Raw genomic sequence first — 24,387 nt, forward strand, 5'->3', positions numbered from 1 at the left:
GTAATTCATCGTTCGCCCGCTGGATGATAACTGTTCTCACATTTGCATTTATTTGTTTGCAATTTACTCTTTGCAATCTTAATTCCCAATTTGGTGTGAACCCAGCATAAATGGAATTCCACCTATTGGTTTAGCGTGTCTTTAACATGCATCACCAACACAATCTCACAGCAATTCTTAACTTTTTAATTAAATTCACTAGTACAATTTACTACAATTTGGTCCCCCAATTACGGTTGGGTTTAGGGACAGGGTTGGGTGCCACGCCCCCTTTTTAAAATCGTACATTTTAGTATGAATTAGCCACTAAACTGACAAATCGTAAAATAGTTGTAGGCCTTATGAGTCCTTATGAGCCTCACAGTGCTATTTTGGTTTTCATGTGGATATAAAATGAAACTATAAAACAAATGAATTATAAAATGAAAACAGGGAAAAGCCCTTTCATAAAAATACCCTTGTATGTGTGGACATGGCCTAACAAGGTTACTTAACTTCGCTAGTCACTAGGGAGACTCTTGAGGCCAGTCTAGTAAGAAATGGAGTTATCTTGTTAACAAAGATTCGGCGGCGAAACCACGTCTCACTTTGTGTGCACTCAAATTAGGTACAGTTGCCTTGAACCATGCCAAAGCGCGATTGTCCCCCATCCCCTCACCCTCTTTGCCTGCACTCACATTCCATTTGTACCTACCGGACCTGAGCACGCTTACATCGATGATCACTCTCGCTCAGTACAGTGTTGATTGCTTTAGTTATATCGTTTTGTATTATTTTTAGTCGTTTGGGATGCAGTGACATGCAGTCAGACACTTTGCTGAACAGATCCACCATTTTTGACGCTCATAAATTATCTTAAAAGTCCTCAAGCTGCAGGTATTAGGAGGTTTGCTGAAGATGCAGCTGATGTGTACCGAGGGGTTTGTGTCTTTAATAAACTACAGCAGTTTGCGTTCATTGAACAGCAAGGATGATTAATAAATCCACATGAAACAGTCCCCTAAAAGTGACATTGCATCTTCAGTTTCGGGCTCAGGCGTGCTTTCACACTACAAGCGTACTGCACTCTGGCACGCCTCTTCCAACCGGGCCAGGGCCGGCCAACTGAACTGCTGAACTTATTTAAGGCAGACCAGCCCTCTAGCATTGTTCTTCTTGTTCTCTCGAACCCATCATCCCTCCCTCTATTTCCTCACTTCCTATTCCCAATCCTATAAACCTCTCGGGGGGTCCAGTCACTCTACCAAAATTTCGCAATCAGCAGTATTGCAGATAACAGGGTCATGCTAACTAGTGCGACCTTGACTTTCTGTTTCTTATGGGTTATGTGCATGTATGAGTACTCAATGCACAGTAGAAGCTAATGGATTTTGATGCCATTGAGGTTTTTTTTTAACTAAAAATAGTGGAGTGTTTAGGCTTTTTTCTTTCATTGCTGGAAACATTTGGAAGTACTTCTTTGGTAAAGGGTCAAGCTTTAGCTTGCTGGATCACAGAATAGAAGATACATTAAAACATCTCTCTTTCTCTCTCTCTGTCTTTCACACACGCACACACACACACACACTCTCTCTCTCTCTCTTACTCTCTCTCTCTTTCTCCCTCTCTCTTCCTGACAGCAGTAACTGCTGCTGAGAGGCACTAATACCCTCAGAACCTTGGAGCATGGCAGGGAATGCAGCTCGACACAGAGATGAGGTGGAGCTTTCTGTGAGGTAATGTGATTTGAGAAATTCACGGCTGCTCTTGGCACTCTGAATGACACACAGTCAGCCTGCAGGGATGAGTTTCACAGAGGCAGAGATGTGTTTTGTGCTGTGCTGAGTGGACTTGTCACAGGATTGTACCAACTCATGTTGAGCAGACCTGAAGACATCATGTATAAGAGGTATTTCATTTATCTTTTCTGTTTTGCATGCTTGGAATTCTGTTGGGTTTGAAAGTTTAGTTGACAGATTTTCCCATTAAATGATTTGTGATTGCATATTATGCCTTTACTTCACTGGACAAGGCTTGTATTGTATTTTATCTTAGTTTTCTGTTGTTTTTTAATGATTAATTTAGTTTTAACAATTGATTGATGAAAATTGTGTTGCATTCAAAACTTGATTATGCCCAACAGACATTCAAAACTCTTCTGAATACATTATATTATTATATTATATTATTATATTATTATTATTTTATTCACAATACTGTTTCTACCCTTTGAGAACAATTCACTTTTAATGGTAAATGATTTTAAGATGTTCTCTCCATAAAAAAGGGCATGATGTATGTGTTTAGCTTCAGGAAGCTTTCAGATTTGGAGTTTATTATGTTTTTTAGCTGCTCCATTTGCTTCAGTTATATGATAATAAAAGTAGCAGGAATAATTAAGTTTTATTGCCAAAACTTTGTTACAGCTGCTTTTGTTAAATGTTACATGTACATATTATAGCAATAAACGCATTATACATAACTACTTCCAATAACCCTAATCTTAACCCTGCAGCAAGTGCATGTTAATTACTATTACTCAGTAATTAAATGTGTAATTACACTGTTACAAGGACACTGTTAAATACATTTACCCCAGTATGAGTTAATGTTGCTTGAAGACTTTACAATAAGATCCAGTTTGAAATCTTTACATTAGTTTATACATAAGTTATCATGAACTAAACAGTAGCAGTGACTTTGCAGGATGTATTCATTTCTCAATGCAGCATGCACTCTCAGAAAAAAAGGTGCAAAGTGTTACAAATAATGTTCATTGAGGAACAGTTTTGTACATTTATAAAAAATGTACCTTATATGGTACAGAAAAGACCTCTTATCATACTGTTCTGTATATTTTTATCACAATTGTTCTCATAAAAAAGGTACATAAGTATTGGAAAACTCCTTCTTTATTACAATATCTATGAAAATAAATATTACTGGAAAGACAAAGTGATTTTATGAGTTATTTCCTTATTTAAACATGAATCCTCATTTAAAAGTATTTGTTTAAAGAAACTTATAAGCATTCATTATTAAGTTATATAATAGAATAATACAAACAACTGGTAAAACAAAACTATAGGTATTGTAAACTAAACGTTTAAGGCATTTAAATAAATGTTTGGTAAGCATTTTTGACGCTTAAGGTACACAGTGTCTTGTTACTGTAGTGGTCCCTTTCTGGATCAGATTTCTACCTTTGATGATGGTACCATATTGTATCTGTAGGTCAAATGTACTTTTTGGTTTCCCCATGGTGCAAATCATGTCCTTAAAGGTGCAAACTGCAGTGGTACAAATTTGTTTCTTTGTCTTAAGGTACAATTCTGTTCCATATAAAGGTACTGCCCCAGTGACAAGGGATTGTACCTTCTTTGGTACAACATTGTACCATTTTTTTCTGAGAAACATTTAATTTATGTTTACCCGTATTATTACATTGATAAAATATTTGTCAATAGATTTAAATCTAACCAAAATGTTACCATTTATCTTTTAACATTTCAATTTGGCTCAAATTGTGGTCTTTATTTCTATAGCACTATATGATAAAGATTGAATCAAAGCTGCTTAGGGCTGATCAATATATTGTTTTAGCATCGATATCACAATCATCAATAGTCACATCGTGAGTATATGCAATATCGAGTCTGGAATTTTGCTAGTGTTTTTTGAGGCCTGTGACTGTGTGAGGGTTTTAAAAATGTTCAGGGCTAAGAAACTGTACCGTTTTTTTTTATAACTTTCCAAATTAAGAAACGATTAGTTTTATTGAATTGTTTATAAAATGAAGACTACACAGTATTTTTTATTTTATTTTTTTACATTGGATCATTCAATTACTGTATACCTGAATACAGATCGACTCATTGGAAAACAATAAAACACTGTTTATTTAATTAGTATATTTTTCATTGTTGAATTTATCTATGGTTGTAGATCGTTTCTTATATTTCACTAATATGCACTCCCCTACCGAATCATCCCAATCAATCTAAAATGATAATTTTTTCCCCAAATAGAGATATTGAAGTCATCTAGTGAAATTGTATTCCTATCACATTATATATTGCAGAATCAATATCTAGCAGACCTAAGGCAGCTTTATGGTAATGTTTATTAGCAATATTATGTGCAAAATTTTAATTTTGAGTCTTTTCAGTTCAATATAGATGTCAGTGTTATAGGATGTAAATCAACTGTATAGGGCAGTTCTGCAGACCCCAGATTGGCAAGGCAAGAACTTCAAAACCGCTGGAGTGAAAAGGAGAGAGAGAAAAAACAGGCTCAGTCAGAGGCAGTTGCTTGCCTGGTGCAAAAGTACCCCCCAAATGTACATTATGTTATATTTGTCATCTTGGCACATCACAGCTCAGTTCTGCAATCAGATTTTATGTGCCAATCACCTTAGCTTGACAGTAAATTAAATTAGACTAAGAATTCTTTAGCCGCTGATGTTTTTATGTATTTAAAAAAAAAAAAAAATCAGTGTTACTACTAGCAATTTCAAGAGGAAATGTTAAAGCAGGTAACAGAACATTGCTTTTCTTGGAAGTAAAATAAGATTAGTACATTTGTAAGTAGGCTACAGCCTTTCTGACCCAAATATCAGAAAAATAAAGCATACCACTTTCTTTTTTAGGTTTGCAGTATTTTAGAATAAGATGCCCTATAAAACAAACAAATTATTTGTTATTATTATTTTTATTATTATTATATTATTTATTGCTGGAATAATATTATTTCATTTTTCAAAATATGCTGCAGCATGAAAAGAAATGAATGGAAAGAAATAAAAAGATAAGAAATAAAGATATCATGCAGCCCCATTTAAAAGCCTAAGTGACTCAAAAAACAAACTTTGTTGGTATTTATTCATCCTCAGGACATAATATGCGCATACAGTAGGTTAATTGTCATTCTTCGCTGAAACGTTAAAAATTATTCATATCTTTTAGCCATTTCTCTTGGTCATACATAAAATGGAAGTCGATGGTCGCAAATGTAAAAAATACATATACAGGCAAAACAAAATGAATCCAGGTATAACACTGTCACATATGGCATGTTTACCTGTTGAATATATTTTAGATTTACAGATTTTATGGATGGTCTACCTGCCATGCGTGCAGTGTGCAGTATAAATTAAGCAGCATGTCACACAAACACCCAAACATCACAACTCAAAGGTTGACCACCATACCTGACTGAGGAGTTACTTTTAAGGACTTTCCCTCCAAGAACTTCCATTACGTTACACTGAATTTATCTCTAGCTTATCACTGAACTTTGTATATGCACCTGTGAACTTATACACACTTGGACTTGCAGCACACTAGGACTATTAAAAACTGTTTTAGGGTATGTTTTAGACAAGCTATTTTAACAGCTAAAGTTTACTTCGGTTTTATTGAGATGTTCATTGTGTTATTTGTAAATGCGCCTTTTTTATTCACTATTATAATTGCTTGTCTTACTCTTTTTAAACATTTTTAACCTACCACAGTTATATCTGACCTCATTTTAAGTCTCGTTCAGAACTGTTTTGCAGAGGCTGTGGATTAAAGGTCATAATGTAGTAAGTTGTGTTTAGTTTTTATTGTACAAACCAATCGTTTCGCTCTATAAAACTTCATTGTATCTTCAGGAGCCATGGGTTTTTATTTTGTTTTGCCTCTATATGTTTTTGACTTTGGAAATGCCACTATATATCTTCACTTGCATTTTATGAAGCACCAAGCTAAAAATCCTCTCTAATGTTCGGCTGAAGAAAACAATCAGCTATATTGTGTATGATTGCAGAAAAGAAATTCAACATCATATTTTCAGTTTTGAAATGTCCCTTAAAAGTGTTAGTTCACCACAAAATAAGTATTATGTTTCTAACTACACTTATGTAAACTCAAATCTCTGAGTCCATTCATCTTTAGATCAGAAATTAAGATAATTTAGACCAAATTTAAGAGCTCCCTCATCCTCCATAAACAGCAAGGTTTTAGACTTCCCAGAAAGGTGTCAAAATGTCCTCAAAACAGACCATATGTCTTCAGTGGTTTAATCAGAATATTATCAAGCTGTAAGAATACTTTTGTGTGTACATAAAACATGAATTTGTTTCTTCTCCTCAGTGTCAGAATATTCTTGGGTTCATAATGCTGTGCATGTAGCTCTCAGTTGCCTGCTGATCTACTGTATTACCTAGGATTCTTCTTTCGTTTGTTTAAAAAAAAAAATCAGGCATCCAAGGGGGTCACATCACTGCACAGTGCTCATGAACATGCTCAATATACTGACACTAAGGAGAAGATACCGTCGAAAAAAGTTGTTTTGGATTCTCATGTGATTAACCTGTGCGTGTATGTGTGTGTAGTGTTCCTGATCAGTTGGAAGTGTGAGCTGCAGTGATATGAGTCTGTTGCTCTGCTTCAGTGAAAGCAGATTCTTTCTGCTGCCTTTGCTCTTGCTGTGTTGTGGGACTCTTTCTACCTGGACCAAGATCAGCAAACACCAAGGTTCCCACAAAGGGGCGCACAACCACTCCAATGACATTGTGCTGGCTGTCATACTCCCTCAACACAATACATCCTATCCCTGGGCATGGCCCCGTGTGGGCCCAGCACTGGACCGTGCCATTGCTCGTGTCAATGCCAACCCCAATCTGCTGCCCCGGCACCGTGTCCGCCATGTTTTTGCAAACAGCGAGGACAGGGATGGTATCTGCTCCGAGTCCATGGCCCCCCTCATGGCTGTAGATCTGAAGTTTGAACACAACCCATGGGCCTTTATAGGGCCTGGCTGTGATTACACCTCATCCCCTGTTGGGCTGTTTACTGCTCATTGGGGCCTCCCCATGATCACAGCTGGGGCCCCTGCTGTAGCTTTCTTGCAAATGGAGATTTACACCTCCATCACTAACACAGGCCCTACGCACAAGAAGCTGGGCGAGTACGCCCTTCACCTCTACAGACATTTCGGTTGGAACCAACACTCCCTGTTGATGTTCAGTGACACCAAAATGGGAGAACGAGCCTGCTATTTTGCCCTGGAGGGTCTTTACACAGAAATGCATGAGGAAAATATCACAACCATGGATCTTGTGTTCGAGGAGAACAAAGGACCTGTTAACTATTCAGAGCTCCTGCACAAAATCCAGGGTGATGGACGAGGTGAGTAGCTTGTTAATCTTCTTTCTTGGAACAGTCTGCATATCATTGTCCCGTTTTTAGGTTAATACGTGTCCAGAGCTTCTGAGATGTTCTTGATAAGGTTGTTTTAAAACCTACTCAGCATTGTTTTACGTGCCGTTTCTATACCAACTGGCTACTATATATGAACCTGGGGTTAGAGGTCAAACTTGTAGATTCCAAATGAGGAAAAGACCTTTATCATAAGGAGCCCATTGTAGAGAAAGCTACAATACTGAATTTCAAGAGAACAGTTCGAGTCATACTAAAGCTAGGGCAACTCAGATTCCAAAATGCCTTTTTTCTGCAGGAAACAAAAATGGACATTTTAATGAACATTCATTAGGGCTCAACATAGTATGTTCAGTACACTCAAAAAAATGTTGGGTTGTCATAACCCAACAGTGGATCAAATATGGACAAACAATAGTTGGGTTAAAATAAACAGATTAAAAACCTATTGATATCAAGATCTCATTTACAAGGGTGACCTGGCCGAGAGGTCTGCAAAACATGACTTATGGAAAAAAAATTGATGAATAAAAAATAAACATAATATAAATACAGTTTAGTTGTTAAGTTTAGTTTAGTACAGTTTAGTTATACTACATTGCAATATGGTAAAAACACAAACATTGAAAAATGGTTGTTGTTTGTTTTAAAGGATAGAGCGAAATGGTTTGATTGGGTTCAGACTGAAGAGTATTCCAGGATTAGGGGTAGTATGACTAAAGGCTCGCTTCCCTATTTCAGTTTAAACCCAGGGAACAGACAAATTATACGATATTATAAAGAAAAGAACATGGGTATAAAGGTGCCAGACCCAGAAGAGCCTTGTAGACCAGAGTCATCCAGTGGGTGTACCGTCTCACATTCAAAGAAAGCCACTCAGCTTTTGCATACTCACTTTCAACTCAACTCACTTTATTTCTATAGCACTTTCACAAATCACAATGATTACCAAAGCGCTGTACCTAAAAAACATAAAATGCATGTAAAATATACATAAAACCAAAAAACATAAATTCACTTCACATGATTAAAAGTTAAAGAAAATAAGTGTGTTTTCAGTGACCTCTGAAAAGACTCAAAAACAGTTCACAATGATGAGTTAGCCTGAAACAAACCTCAGAGGCTATGATTAAAAAAATGTTTAAAGACTGAAGACATGGCACTTTTTAACACAATGGTTGGGTTTGTCCAAACTTATATATACATATGTTTCTTTATTTAACCAGAAAACGAAAAAAACATTGAGATCAAGATCTTATTTACAAGGGTGACCTAGCCAAGAGGTCCGCAACACACGACTTCTGGAAAAATAATAATAATACAAAATTAAGATAATATAAAAAATACAATTTAGTTAATCAGCTATACCACATTACAATATGTTAAAAACACACACATTGAGAAATGGACTGTTGTTGTTCGTCTGGGATGCTAAGACATTGCTTTAGACATTGATAGTTCAGACTGAAGAGTATTCCAGGATAAGGGGGCGGCATGACTAAAGGCTCGCCTCCCCATTTTAGTTCGAACCCAGGGAACAGTCAATTGATGAGATTCACTTGAACATAGGGCATACTGGCTTTTGGACTTATGAAGAAGGGAACTTAGGTAAAAGGCACCAGACCCAGAAGAGCCTTGTAGACCAGAGTCATCCAGTGGGTTTGCCGTCTTACATTCAGAGAAGGCTACTCAGATTTAACAGACAGTTCGCAATGGTGAGTTAGTCTCTGACAGCCTATTACAAACCTCAGAGTGCTGTGATAAACAGAGCTTCAAGAGTTCACACTTAGCTGATGATTTACAAAAGTTTGTTTGGCATGCTGTCCCGGGAGAGAGCCCCGAGCTCAAGGGCTCCTCGAGCCCGGGGCTTCCTCCCGTTGGCAGAGCAAGAGGGGAGCCTGAGCTCGGTGGATCTCAGAACTCCCCTGCCGCTGTAGCTAAGGGAACGCAAGGGATTAGACAAGCTTGATTGTTATGCATGTTGAATGTCTTTGGATGGTGGGAGGAAACCGGAGAACCCGGGGAAAACCCACGCGGACACGGGGAGGACATACAAACTCCTGACAGAAACACCCACCGGTCCTGTGGAACCAGGGCCGGCAGTGTTCTTGCTGTGTGGCTCACAGTTCTAACCACTGGGCCGCCGTGCCACCCAATCACAAGTAAAGGAGGAGAATTGGGGAGGAGGGGGGTTTCTTCCAAACGAAGATAAAGTGAACTGAAAACTGAGGTTATTTATAGTAGCTTAGGGCTCATATGATTGGAAGATAGTGATTAGCAAATGAGAGACTGGCCTTGATAAATCATAAGCACGTGATCCTCTCGAAATTAGTTTATGAATAAACTTCACTTAAAGGCTGAAGACATTTGGTTGTATATAAAACATCACTATAATCATTCAATGATAAACGTTTTGAAGACACCGAATGTTTACGAGCTTTAAGAGAAAAGCAGGAGGCATTTTGATAGTAAATTCCAAGCTTAAATCTCAGTTTTTAAATTTGCTATGTGTTCTTTGAAGGAAAGCTCCTGATCGAGTAAAAAGCCTAAACACCTAAAGCTGGACACAAAATGTATTTGTTCACTTGACCTAACCTTCGGTTACAACTTTGAAATCTCTTATTTGTGTTGAGTAATTTCATTTCTATATGGATTCTTTAATATTGAAAATCTGTATCTAGTTGAAAAAAAAGACCTTTTGAGTGATTTTGTACATGTCTGTTAAAGCGTATTATGTCCCACAAGCTTGAATTGTTACATGATTCAGATGTAAATTGATTCAGACAAAATGCTGCTTAAATGGGCTTAATCATACAGCATATACGATAATATCAGACAGAGAACATGACTGAGAATGAAAGAAGGAGAGAGATAGAGAAATGGATGACAGCAGGAAATGTTTAACTATATTGCTAATTTGTGATTGCTTTCCTCCACCATCATTAAATAATTGAAATGACGTTACTATATGTAGTATAATTTTTTTCTTCTTCTTCTCTGGAAACAATATACTTATTTCTTGCATCTTAACCCTTTCTTTCATTTTCTTTTTGGCTTAGCCCCTTTATTAATCTGGGGTTGCCACAGCGGAATGAACCACCAACTTATCCAGTATATGTTTTTATGCAGTGGATACCCCTTTTAGCTGTAACCCATCACTAGGAAAAAATGTTGCTGGTTAAGACACTCAATTTTTTTTAAGTGTAAGAGCAATTTATTTAAAAACATAATCAAAATGAAACATTTTTGAATACAAAATCATCTTTATTTTTTTAAGTATTCCATCAAATACTTCAGATTCTCATTTACCACATTTTCTTGTTGAGTTTTTTTTTTACAATAAAACCAAAATCAAGTATAGTAGTGCAACAGAATTATGTTTGTTTGGTTTTTGTAAACCCACAATGCTGTGTGTGTAAGCGAATATTTAAAACAGTCATTCTTTAAATGACTTTAACAGCGGTCAACCATTTGCTAGAGCAGAAGAGCGACAGTGCTCAGTATGTCAGTTTTATGAAATCAGTGATGTATTGCATCAGATATCAGTCAAATATCCTTCAGTTTTCTTCAACATCAGATCAGATTACAACGTTTTTTTGTTGTTGTTGTTTTCAAGAAGGAAAGATCAGGAAACTTATTTGTTTTTTATGTAGAAAATGTACTTTAAACCTTTTTTTGTCAACTGATGTCAACCAAGCGACATTTATTAACAGGGGTCTTGACCCCCTGTGAGCGTGTAAGAAATTTTAGCCCACACTATCTGATCTCTTGGCATTTCCTGCAAAAACAGTTTGTACTCATTCTGGTAGATTTAATAGTTCATCATTAGTCACTTGATGTTTTGTTGAGTCAACAATTAGAGAGATGGTTTTACTAACAAATAAGAAGTCAGACGAATGGAGCAACAGATCATCTCTCAGGTAGGGGCTGTGTGTGTGACAAAAAACCTTTAAAGTCACAAAATTCTGCAAATGCATCCATTTAAGGAGATTGAATCGCCAATAAACTTTTTTTAATCATTCATAAATTGAAAAATACAATCAGCTTCACTATATCAAATATTCTGCTCATCATACACCAGTAAAATGTAAATATCTTTATTCTCTTTGTAAGATAAAAGCTTGGGCAACTGCAAAGGTGTTTGTTCAGTTCTGAGTGTGTTTCAGAAAAGAGATTTAAATTCAAGTCAAGAACCAAAACTGAACAACCAGTTTGCATTAAATAAATATTCTATTGTATTTGTTGAGGGACGGCATGGTGGCTTAGTGGTTAGCATTGTCGCCTTACAGCAAAGTCACGGGTTTGAGCCCCAGCTGAGTCAGTTGGTGTTTCTGGGTGGAGTTTGCATGTTTCCCGCGTTGGTTTCCTCTGGGTGCTCCGGTTTCCCCAACAGTCCAAAGAAATGCGGTACAGGTGAATTGAATAAGCTAAATAGGCCGTAGTGTATGTGAGTGTGTGCAAGAGTGTATGGGTGTTTCCCAGTGATGGTTTGCGGCTGGAAGGGCATCCGCTCTGTATAACATTTGCTGGATAAGTTGGCGGTTCATTTTGCTGTGGCAACCCCTTATTAATAAAAAGAGTAAGCCGAAAAGAAAAAGAATGAATGAATGTATTGGTTGAGGGGCGGCATGGTGGCTCATTGGTAGGCACTGTCACCTCACAGCAAAGTTGCTGGTTTGAGCCCCGGCTGGGCCAGTTAGTGTTTCTGGGTGGTGTTTGTGTTCCCGCGTGGGTTTCTTCTGGGTGCTCCAGTTTCCTCCACAGTCTAAAGACGTGGTATAGGTTAATAAAATAAGCTAAATTGGCCGTGGTGTATGTGTGTGAATGTGAGACTGTATGGGTGTTTCCAAGTACTGGGATGTGGCTGGAAGGGCATCCGCTGTGTAAAACATATGCTGGATAAGTTGGCGGTTCATTTTACTGTGGAAACCCCTGATTAATGTATTGGTTGAATGTTTTTGCAATGTACTAATTTTGATAACTTTATTTGAAGGGCAGGTTAAAGACATTTATCATCATTAGACATAATCTCATTAGATTATCATGACATGACACATGATTTGAATATGAATAAGAATTTTTGCATGCTTATGACAACTCTCATTAAGTGTCATTAAAGTATCAATTTCTCTTTTATGACAAAAATCATAAAGTATTTGGTTAAGTCAAGATCATGTTCCAAGAAGATATTTAGTATACTTCTTACCGTAAATATTACAAAAAAGTCATATTTAACTAGTAATGTGCATTACGCACTTCATTTACACATATTTAAAGGTGATTTTCTCTGAATTTTGAATATTTTTTTATTTTTCCATTTCCATTCCAGATTTCATATAGTTGTATCTCAACCAAATATATCTTAATAAAGTATACATCAATGGAGAGTGTGTTTAGTCAGCTTTCAGGTGATGTACACTGTACATGTCAATTTAAAAAAAAATTGTAAAATTAAAATATATTTCTATTTTTGTGGTCCACAGTCACATACATTATGCATTTGGTAGTGCAATTATTTTTGTAGAAAGTTTTTAAATTTGCTGAAATTTGCTCATTTGCTTTTTCAAATAACTATTTTTGTCTTACTTGAGATTAGGATTAGATTTTCTTTAAATATTTAAAGTTAATCTTTTATAAAATATTAGTTTAATTCATTCTTAAATGTTTTAGCAAAAATAGAACAACATTTAGCAAATATTTAAATGTATTTCCTGATGCCTGATTCTTCTATGGCTGTTAAAATGGTAACTGGTTGTTGGCCACCATGACATAAAACCAGTTTTCGTCTTATTATGTCTTCCAACATTTTAACATTAATATAGTCCTAAAAGACGTGTTGATGACATGTGATTCAGCAAATGGTTCTGTACATAAATGTTTTGGGGGTCTCTGTGAATGATTAACATGTGGCAATTACCTATGGAGCTGTAACCTTTTCTAGAGATCTCAGAAGAGCGGAAATGCTCTTCCTCACCTCCCGCCTCTTTCCCCTCAACCCTGTAAATTTATCCTCACATGATCATCAGCACCAGCAGGCAGAAAACACATGGAGACACACCACCTACTGTGAGACTGGAATCTCTAATGCATTTCTGCTCTACGCTAGAGCTTTCCATATGATTGCTGTCTCATTTGGAAAACTGAGCAATTCATGGATTTTATTTGAACACATCTATATATGTGTAACGGACAGTTTGGAAAATGTCTATTCTCAGGCTCCGACATCATGATTCATTAGCTGAATGTCTGATGCATAATGCACATGAAATGGGGAAATGCTCTGTGGAGATGTCATATGATTGTTTGAATTGTTCAAGATTGTCTAGAGGTTTGTGTGGTGCATTCCTTTGGGATGGCAAACCCCATTCTGGAATTAGCGTTTACAACTGTGACAGAGCGTTGGATATTCAAAAGAATGTGACGTTCACAACAAAAACTCTACTGAAGATGTCTTTCTTTAATGCAATGTTTCCCAACTGTTTTCCTGAAGGCACACCAGCTGTACATATTTTCCAGGTACTGACCGGGTGCAGCCCTGCTTAGCTTCTGTGGGCGACCATGGGAGAGTTGCAGAGAGCTAGCTGCCCTCAAATGAATTACAGTGATTTTACCGTCTTTATAACCCCAGCCGCATGTCAGTACAATTATAAAAGAAGACACTTCAATTCGCTTTATGGACGTTTAAATTAGGTTTGTTTTGTACATTAACATAACAGATGTCCATAGAGCAGTGGATATTAACGTGTTTCCTGTCAAATTTGTGTGCAAAAAAGAACCTGTGTGTGACTCAGAAAGGCTTGAATTAACTCTAATATACAAATGCATAAAATAATCATTGGGAAAGTTACTGTAGTTCTTCTCACAAACAGTAAAAGAGATCTGCTTCCCTCATGTCTGTCACTGTGCTGTTTATCTGACGCAGACGAGGCTGAGATTGAGGCACACTCTGACAGGCACGTGAGAACGGTTGGCGGGGAGAACTAGCATTAAAGGCACAGGCAACAAAAACAGCTACATTGTGTTTAGAGCAGAAAGTTCCAACATTCTGAAAAGTATAAATAAATCTGATGGGTGTTTTGAGCTAAAACTTTACAGACACACTCTGGAGACACAAAAGACCTTATCTTAAATCTTGAAAAAGGGGTAAAATAGGTGCCTTTCGAAATGTTTTCCCTTTCCGCTGTTTAAATAGAATTTTAGGGCAGTTTTACATATAAAAAAGTAATTATGCAAATATTATCTTAAGGTGCAAAAAGCCCTCAGTAGAAATTAGACTTCACTTATTAGTGTTTAAGTACAAAAAGATTGGTATTCATTAAGACTGGTGTGTTTTGGAATTGGTCAAATGTGCTTATAGGAACTAAAATATGATTAGAATGTCTTAATTCTACATGTACTGTTTAGCTCATTAACTTCCCATATTCACTCCCTGAGCATGAAGCTGAACTAAACAAACTCCTGCTTAAGATTTAAATGTTGGTCAGATGACCTCTTGGCCAATAAAAGCCCCAAGAAAGTCCAGCCCTTCTGCAGTCAGTCTGAAGCTCAAGCTGTGTGTGAATAAAAAACTCACCCAGCTTGCAAATGGAGACAATAGAGTACATGAACTCTCTTCCAGGACATTTAAAGCCATTCAAAGAGCGTGAGCTGAAGATTGCAAAGTCGGATGTGTAATTACTTCACAATGACAGCCAACATTTATTCTGATCTTGGATCATTCTTCTTTGTGATATCGATATCTACTCATATCACTCAAACTCATGAACAAATTCAGACAAATTGATAACATTTCTGACATTTCCTTTTTCTTTCTGCTGAAGTGATGTGCACTTAGCTGCTGCTTTGCCGCTGGATAAAATCTCCAGCACACCGAGGCTGTTAATGGCCAAAGTCAGCAGGTGCTTCAACATCAATCTCGATCACGCACACACACTCACTTCAAAGCTGCTCTGCTGATGAGGACTGGGCTCCTCTGGTTTAATTTTTCCATGAAGCCAATCACTTCAATCACACCTGCACATGGTGGAAACCAGCATCAAAAAGGACCTCGGTTGAAGAGTGCCAACAGAAAGATCTGGTTTTCAGACTTCTCTCTAAATTTGGGAGATTTTGTGTTCTGAAAAAGGGCCAAGGTTTCTGAATCAGGACAAACAGAACTTTATGAGGCCTTGTAAAATTAGAATTGTTCGTAATCATGAAGCAGTCTACCTCGTCATCATCTTTTAAGCTAAAATGCCAATTATAGCTGACTAGAGCGTCGTGTTTTCTCATCGTCATGGTTGCCGAGCACAAAAGCGGCCATGCTGAACTAAACTACCCACAAGGCCATGCTCTGCTTCTCCCTGCGTTTCCATCCATCTGGATCAGCTTAAAAATTAATCTGAAATGAGAGGTAGAGAGGATGGGAAAGAAAAAAGTTACACCAAATTGTATGATCTTATTTTGCACAAGCCCAGAACAAGTGCTCTGCTGTGCTTACTGAAGGGTTGTGCTGGATTGTGATGTTTCAGGTCGATATTTCCCATCGTTTCTGACCTTTGGATATAATTCAGAGTAAACCGAACACCTCCAGTTCTGAATCCAAACGTTTTAAAAGCATCGGTCACAGAGGCGAAGGCTTGTCTTTATATCATTCTTGATCGTGCCCCCCTGTGAACAGAATACTTAAGTCCATGTGTTCGTGATGGCAGAACACAAGGCTCAGTTTGATTCTAGAATGACCTCACATCCCTTTAAAATGGATGGGAGGCAGACCTCCCTTACATCACACAGATTCCTGCGCTAATAGAATTTGTAACCCTATACTGGCTTCTGTTAAACAGCATTAGAAAAGAAAAATGACGGCCTCCACTAGACATAACAGAATGAATTTAGATTATTTTTACAGATTTGTCAATGCGAGAACCCATGTTTTCAATGACTTGCACTCAGATATTAGATTTATATCAAATGTCTTATGTCAGTGCGCTGAGGGATTTTTTGGCCCATTGTTAAAGAGTGTCATTGGATATTTTTTGGCAAAAGCACTCTTTTACATTAATTTACTGACAATTTTTTTCTTTTTTATCTTAACATATTTTCTCTTTATACAACAGGAAGTTTAATTGGGTAACATGAGGGCATCAGCTTTAGTCAACTCCTATTCATGTTGCATGATCTGCTACATTCTAGTCAGTTTCTGAGTTAATAATAATAAATATTAAAAAAATATATTATTATATAATAAAACATTTCCAGATCGAAATGTAAAATACGTTGCTCTAGATACATTTAGTTACCGTTTCAGATGAGAAAAGTACTTGATGATGCTGTCTACATTTTTGCAAATTTGAACTACTTTGGATACATTGTGATAAACATGTCTGATACACGTTGTTCTTGTGCAATTTTACTGAAAGTCTTGTTGTATAGATCACCTTGCTAATGACCGATCATATCTGCTCCCTAAACCCAACCAATAGTCTTTTCAAATGCTGTTTTAAGAGAAAGCATATTGCAGCCACATAGTTTTACCTGATTTTACACCTCTGTTGTGGTAAAAGCACCTTTTTTTTACCAGACACAAACTGCATTCTGCATCACAAGTACAACAGTGTAAAAGGTGATCTTTTGAGCAAACCGACCATGCTTTAGCAGTTTTTCGTATGGAAATAGAAAATAGTAACTTACTTGATTGCAAATCATAGGCATTAAGTTGTCGTGTGGAATTATTTGGTGTTGTGCAAAGAACCACACAATAATGATCCTTTATTTGTTACTAATTTGTTCCTGCAATTATCATTAGTGTGAAAAATAACTGACCAATTGCATTCAATTTACCTAAACTGCAGTCAAGCTTATGTTGAAGTACGAAGTTTGGTTTAAGAAAATCTAGGCTGAAGCATGTTTTTCAAATAACCCTTTACTGCAAGGTATATTTCAAATGATTAATTTACTCTAATAACATTTTACTTTCAGCTCAATCTTACATTTTAATGTTCAATGCTATGTAGGTGAGAATATTGTCAACATTTCTCATGTCAGAACAGTCATGAGTTCATATACAGAATACGGCTGCCCCTCAGTCCCCTATAAAAATCCTCCCAATGTAAAATTATGAATTCTTTCCCAATAGAGTCATCTTGTGTAATTATATTTGCAACATTATTGCAATATATATTGTGGAGAAAATAAATATTGCAGTGTCAGTTTTTTTTCCAATATCATATAGCCCTAATAAAAACACTGTTTGAATGTTATTGTTTTAATATTGCCACATGATCATTATGATCAATCTCCGATGTTGTCTGTAGTGTTTTCAGTCACTTAAACCTGAAAGACGCAACATGTTTAAGATGGCCAAACCAATTATTGCCTGCGAGCTGGAATTATTTCTGGTCTTGAATGAGTTCAGTGTAAAGTCATATTTGACTTTTAAAAAGTAAAGTGCATTAAGGTAAACAGTTCTGTGAGACGAAAAACCTTGTAGTGCATGATAAGTCATCAGTATTTTTTGTACATTTTTTCTGTTGAGAAAGTGTATGCGTGGTAAAAAAATTTTCTAAAAGTAAAATTTGTCAATGATTTGGATTACTCTAAAACTCTAATCAAACCCCCTAGTTTTTGACAAATTTTTTTGTGATTTTGTTTGCAATAAAAATGACTGATTTTGTGATGGTAATTCCCATTTGATAAAATTTGATGTGGACAATTTTATGATTTAAAATAATAATAATAAAAAACATAAAAAATATATATTGATCTAAATATTGATCTATCTAAATTATAACTGATGCATTTACCATATTAGGCAGCCTGCTATGTTACATGTGCAATCTGACCCAATGAAACAAATCATAAAAATAAAGCTTTTTTGTTTTGGTCTCGTGTCAAGATAATCTTTCTCTCAGATTTCACTCCCTGGAGCATCTGACATCATTTATCGATTTGACGCACATCATAATACCAGTCATACACATAAATCAAAGATAATGTCCTTCAATTAGGTCATATCCAGAGGCCATCATCACAAGCGCTGCATATGCAACGTCTATAGGTCATGTAAAACAATAAACTGCAGAGTGAATTAAGTATAATTTGATTATATGCTTTGGAATAGGATGTTTCATGAGATTATTTACATTTTTGCAATTATTTTGTGTTTAAATTAAGAATTTTGCAGGATTGCAAAAATTAGCATCTTTTTGCTGATTTTGCTTTGGATTCAGTGATCGCAAAAAACTAGAGGGTCTGTTTAGGGAGGATTAAAATACAAAAGCTCTGGATTTAAACTCACATTGTCTTTAAGCTGTAAAAAAAAAAAGAGTCTGGGCCATAAAAGGCACTGCTTGTGTGCAATTTGATATGAGTAAATAATGCATAAGCATTCATAAAGTAATAAATGCTGATGCAGCAGTCCCTTTAAACTCCATCAGGCCCTTCCGTCTTATTTGTATTCTTGTGCGGAGCCAAGCAGAAAGCTCTTGTGAGAGTTGTGGTTTAATCCCTCCTTCACTTCCTCTCTGCCCCCATTTGATGCTCCACAATTGACATCATTGTGATAATCGATGTTTTCTTCCCTCACAGTGTGATTCCGTCTGGACACTTTGTCCCGTCCGATATTGTAGAGTGAGTCTGAACACATCACTCTGGTTCTTTCATCTTCGGTTAGATCATTCAAGGCCCAGATGGATTATCTTGTCAACAAATAGCTTTATAAATAAGCAGCATAAAGCCCGTCCATGTCCCTGTTAGACACGTGAGAAACCTTGCTTCAAGGATTTCATTTAGATCAATGAAAGTGCTGCTATTTCCTGTTGTTATTGCTCTAATCGTGCCATGGCGTGTTTTTGTCTGAGACTGGAGTGTCAATATTTTTTGGACAAATACACTATAGCGTAGCTTCATCTTTGGTCAAAGTGAAAGATGGTTTGTAGTTTATGCAAACAATTCAGGTTCTATTTTTAAAGGCAAAGCAAGAGTGAAGCTAGTCTTTTTTTTTCTTTGTTCTGATTGATTAAATTGACTGAATGCTATGGTTTGACATGGTCTACACAATAGGGATGGGAAGATTAATCGATATGTATCGATACGCGGTCATGCGCGTGGACGATGCGAGTGCATCGGTTGAGCAGCAGAGGATGAATGAAATTTTGGAAGCAAATCGAGATGCATCGGTTTTTGCGAGATGCATCGGTTTTTCCGAGATACAGCTTATTTTTTTAATATAGAATGTATTTTTTATTTATTAACAAGTGTTGTCAACCTGTTTTTGGCGCATAATTTAATCGACCTACATAAAGTAAGCCTTAGCAACGGATTTGCGGATGTGTACACTTACACTACAACTCAGTGTATCAGGTGTGCGGATGAAGCTAGTGATGCGCCCTCAGAAAGCGCGAGAAGCAAAACAAACATTTTATTCCTCACTGAGTTTTAAATCTAAAGTATGGCAACATTATGGATTTAAGGATGGACGACTTGACAGGACAGATGCAATTTGCAAAATGTGCCGCGCATCTATAAAATACGCGGGCAGTACGACTAATCTGAAATCTCACTTGAAGCGGCGCCTCGGTGTTGTTGTGAAAGCATCTTCCAGTGTTCCTACATCCCCGGCTTTCGCACTGCTTGAACTGTAGCTACCAGCTCCAAAAGTGGTGAGAAAAGCATTGCAAGTTTTTTTTTCCATGCGCAAAAGTTTTGTGCGCTCTATGCTGGATGTTATTGCATTGTTCATCTGCAGGGCCGGAGCAAGCTGAACTGCTGCTCTAGGCAGAGGACGATCACGCCGCCCTCAACCCCAATGTGAAAACGAAAGTGACCGGTTATGAAAATGAAGTGACGTGTCGCGGACCTCTATTCTGCCACCCTATGCGCGGATATAACTGAGGACGCGCGGGTGTCGCGGACCTCTATTCTGCCACCCTATGCGCGGATATAACTGGGTGTTGCGGACGCCGCCCTCTCTATACTGCCGCACTAGGCGGTTTTAAACACCTCCTCCTGTTAATTTTTATTTAATAATAATAATAATAATAATAATATTAATAATAATAATGATAAAAATAATGGGTGTCACGGTGGCACAGTGGGTAGTTTGACCACCTCACAGCAAGAAGATTGCTGGTTTGTTATATTTTTATCAGCCTGTTGTTTACAGTGATAGTGATGTTTCAACGCAGCATAACACTGCTAGTTCACGACCTTAAGTTTTCAATAATCAGTGGCAAAATATATCTTTGTAAAACTTGTTTTCATAGTTAAAGTTAAATCACAATTCTTGTTGTGCAATGCTCAACCTTTATGTTGAAAGAGTGCAAATATATATATTTTAATATATATTGCACTTATACATTTTGTTTATTTTGAAAATACTTAAATAATATGTGCTATATGGTCTAAAATGGCCCTCTACTGTAAACTGACACTCTGGCTCTGAGAGAAAAGACAGTTTGTAAAAAAGTCTTGGTTTTGCTTGGTTAATAAATATTCAAACTCATTCAATGGCACAGCATCCTCTTTTACATAATCTCATAAACTTGATTTAATTAGTTAGTGCTGAATTATCGCATTGTATCGTGATATGGGTGTGAATCGTATCGTGTCGCATCGCAATATGTCATAAATGTATCGCTAATATATCGGATCGTATTCTTTGTATCGAGATGCGTATCGGATCGGCATTATAGCTTAGATGCCCAACCCTACTACACAAACATTTCTGTTCTTTCTAAGTCAACATTCTCCTTTAATTTTTTATTAGAAATAGAAGGGGCGTAAGTTATGTGCCAGGGATTTGCACCGCATGCATAGACAAAAACACTGACTAATGGGTTACTCTGTTTGTGTCCAGTAAAGACACAGTTAAAAAGTAGAGGATGAACTTAATTTTTATTTCCAGATCGCATCAGTATCAGTAAGACACATCTGTAGATTGTTTGGCCTGTAGCAAAGCTAATGGAAGTGGTTATTCTCGTCTGCATTTTTGTGCACCAATATGTTCTGGATTAGCTTGTCTGTTGCTATCATGTGCACACTTTTATGAGTACATATTAAAACGGTACATTTTATATTACGGTTATACGGTTATATTATAAATGATGCTATGAGAGTATAGTATGCTAAATTTAAGAGTTTGAATAAAGAAATATAAAATGTTGGATAAAAATACTTGTTTCCAGTACTTAAATTTATTAGAGCAAGGGAAAACAAATATTTTTGGCTGATTATTTAAAAATTAAAAATTGTACCGTCAATTATTAGGCAAATAATAAACTAGGTGGCCCAATAAACTTTTATCAGAAGTCAGAATTTGGTCATCTTAATAATAATAATATATTATATTATTATTATAGTATTGTTATTATTATTATTTCTGCCTCTCCTGTTAAAAAAAGAAAATTCATAGATAAGAACAATACACTCATCCCCCAATGACGGTTGGGTTTAGGGGCTGAGTTGAGTGCCACAGCTCCTTTTAAAATCATACATTTTCGTACAACTGAACTCCTACGAATTTGTATGAATTATCCAATAAACTGACTAGATGTAAAATAGTTACGTTTTTCTGTGGGATCAGGCTGGCATATATCAATTTTAAAAACACTTGACATGTATGGGACAAAATGGACCCATGACCCACAATGGACCCACTTTTCTAAAGGGTTCAGTTGAACCCCACCTGTTTACAGGCTTGTGATACAGAGAATGAATATGTAGATTCTGACAGCAATATTCAACACACAAGTTCGAGTAACAGTGCTTTCATCATGTGTGTCACTAATGAAATGGCAGATGGTTTACTGGGTAAAAATGTTCTGATTTTTATGCTCACAATTGTAATCATTTAATTTGATTATCTGCTGGTACTGAGTTTCAGTCTGATTGGATTTTTCAAGTGCTCTGAGTACATTATGTGCAGTAAGGTTATTGAAATCAATTCAGTGTATGTGCTGTCAACATCTACACATTTCACTCATGCAGAATATCCACCCTGTTCTTGTTTTGTTTTTGAAAAGCCTAAATATATTATTGTGTTCATAATAAACATTTCAGCCATAAAAAAAACTTTCATACATCACAATATGTGGACCTCAAAGAACATAAACTTAAAAAAAAAACAGTTAATGACCCTTTTAAAGCAGAACATCTACTTTCGCTTAATATGTTTTGTCAATTGTTTTACATTTTTTTAAATTAAGTAATAAACAAAAAGCAAGAGCAGAGCACACGATGTAAAGATAATGTGAAGTTGTTTTCTAATGATGTTATTTTCAGAGAAAACAACCAGTATTTTTATTTATTTTTTTATCTCTGCACATTGAAAAGTGTGCACTTTTTTCCCTGATTATGGCTGTCAGCGTAATTGTAGCATGTTTGTATTAGAGAACGGCGTCGCATTTTTCTGAGCTGGGCCCATCATTATTGTTCAAGCACAGTTTACAGCCGCTTTTCTCGATTGCAATTACATCGTACCTCCTCATCTGATTCCACACAAGAAGGCCCGTGATTAGCTCTTGTTGGGAGGGCAGACTCTCTCTTGCAGAGTGCAGAATATTGAAAGAACAGAGAATTCGGTTGTCTAGATTTAAAATGTAAGACTTTTTTTGGTTCATAACAACAGAAGCCCATGTTTATAAAGTTCAAGTAGTGATTTTAACATGCATTTGTTTTGGTTGTTTTTTTTAGATCAAGATTACCATGAAAATGTATAATGTAAATAAATGATTACTGAAGGAGCATGTTTGGGGTAGAATAAAGTGCCTTTTATTTCTCAGTACTGGCCAGTCATTTTTTTCTTATATATATACATGACTGAGTAGCCCAAACTAGTATCCTCAGATGATTTGACCTGGCATATCATATTGCTTCAATTATCACATCATATTTATTATTTTCTTTTTGCATTGACTTGCAGAATATAAGTAAATCTCACTATATTTTAGTTTCATATAATGCACTATTTTTTCAATGCATGATCTTAAATCAAGTTTTATTTATTTCTTTTTTATTTGGTTGTTTAGGTCATGCACTTCTACTTAATGATCAAAGTATTTTTAGAGAGACAGCAAGAGTAGAAGACAAAGGTAGCAAACACAAACTATTTTCAATTATATTTAAGTATGATAAAATGCTAAAATGTTCTAATAGGAGCCAACTTGTAAAATGTAAGCATATTTTTGCTGCAGTAACGACACATCATTTCATATTTTGCATTTTATTCACATTTTTGACAATTCACATTTTTGACATTGCACTTGTTATTATTTATTTTCCTCAGCTAAAAATTTGAGTGAAAATGAAGGAATGAAAAACACTTTTAGTTGCAGCCTTGCTTAAAAGAAAACACAGTCACATGAGGATTATTTTATCAGTAGCAATAAAAGCCATGGGTCACTGCATGATAGACATGGTGACTGGCTAAACTTGTTGTAAAGTGTATTTATGTATTAATTGATTAATTAATTTAGTGTTTGTCAAAACCAATTCTTTCCTAGTTTATTGTCTACTGACTAATAAGTAAGCTATTTATAAATTTTGTAAACTTTAATTCTTCAAGAAAAAAAACTAAAACTTTACAACTCGACCAGTAGCTATGTTTGTGCCGTGGCTGCTGTATAGCAATGAAGCCAGAAAGTGTTTTGATGTTTGTTTAATCATAACTGATGTATTTTGTAAATTTAGATTCACATGAAGTGCAACCCAAAATTTAAAATCTTGCCTAAATACAGTATGAAAAGAATAAACATTGATAGTGCTTGTAAAAGGTGCAAAATTTTCCAAAGGAGGGTTTGGATTACAGTCAAGTAGCAAACTTGGAGTTTCGTCTTGACATACAAAGTTGAAGTCATAATTATTTGCCCCCCTTTGAATTTTTTCCCCTTCTTTTTAATATTTCCCAAATGATGTTTAACAGAGCAAGGACATTTTCACAGTATGTCTGATTTTTTTCTTCTGGAGAAAGTTTTATTTATTTATTTCGGGTAGAATAAAAGCAGTTTTCTTTTTTTTTTAAACACCATTTTAAGGTCAAAACTATTAGCCCCTTTAAGCTATATTTTTATTTGATAGTTTACAGAGCAAACCATCGTTATACAATAACTTGCCTAATTACCCTAACCTGCCTTATTAACCTAATTAACCTAGTCAAGCATAAAAAAAATGTCACTTTAAGCTGTATAGAAGTGTCTTGAAAAACATCTAGTCAACTACCACTACAACTATT

General features: G+C 36.1%; 1 protein-coding gene across 1 annotated transcript in view; it reads left to right on the plus strand.

The window, feature by feature from the left end:
• The first annotated feature begins 1,652 nt into the window (after window positions 1-1,652).
• npr1b (natriuretic peptide receptor 1b) overlaps window positions 1,653-24,387 on the plus strand; it is an 89,835-nt gene continuing 67,100 nt past the window's right edge. Inside the window, exons 1-2 of the mRNA XM_087287147.1 lie at window positions 1,653-1,888; window positions 6,356-7,151. Of these exons, the coding sequence (XP_087143273.1) occupies window positions 6,392-7,151 (760 nt within the window). The 5' untranslated portion in view covers window positions 1,653-1,888; window positions 6,356-6,391. The remainder of the gene's footprint in view (window positions 1,889-6,355; window positions 7,152-24,387) is intronic.

Source organism: Danio rerio, chromosome 16, assembly GCF_052040795.2.
Source record: "Danio rerio strain M-AB ecotype USA chromosome 16, GRCz13ab, whole genome shotgun sequence".
Classification (NCBI taxonomy): Eukaryota; Metazoa; Chordata; class Actinopteri; order Cypriniformes; family Danionidae; genus Danio; species Danio rerio.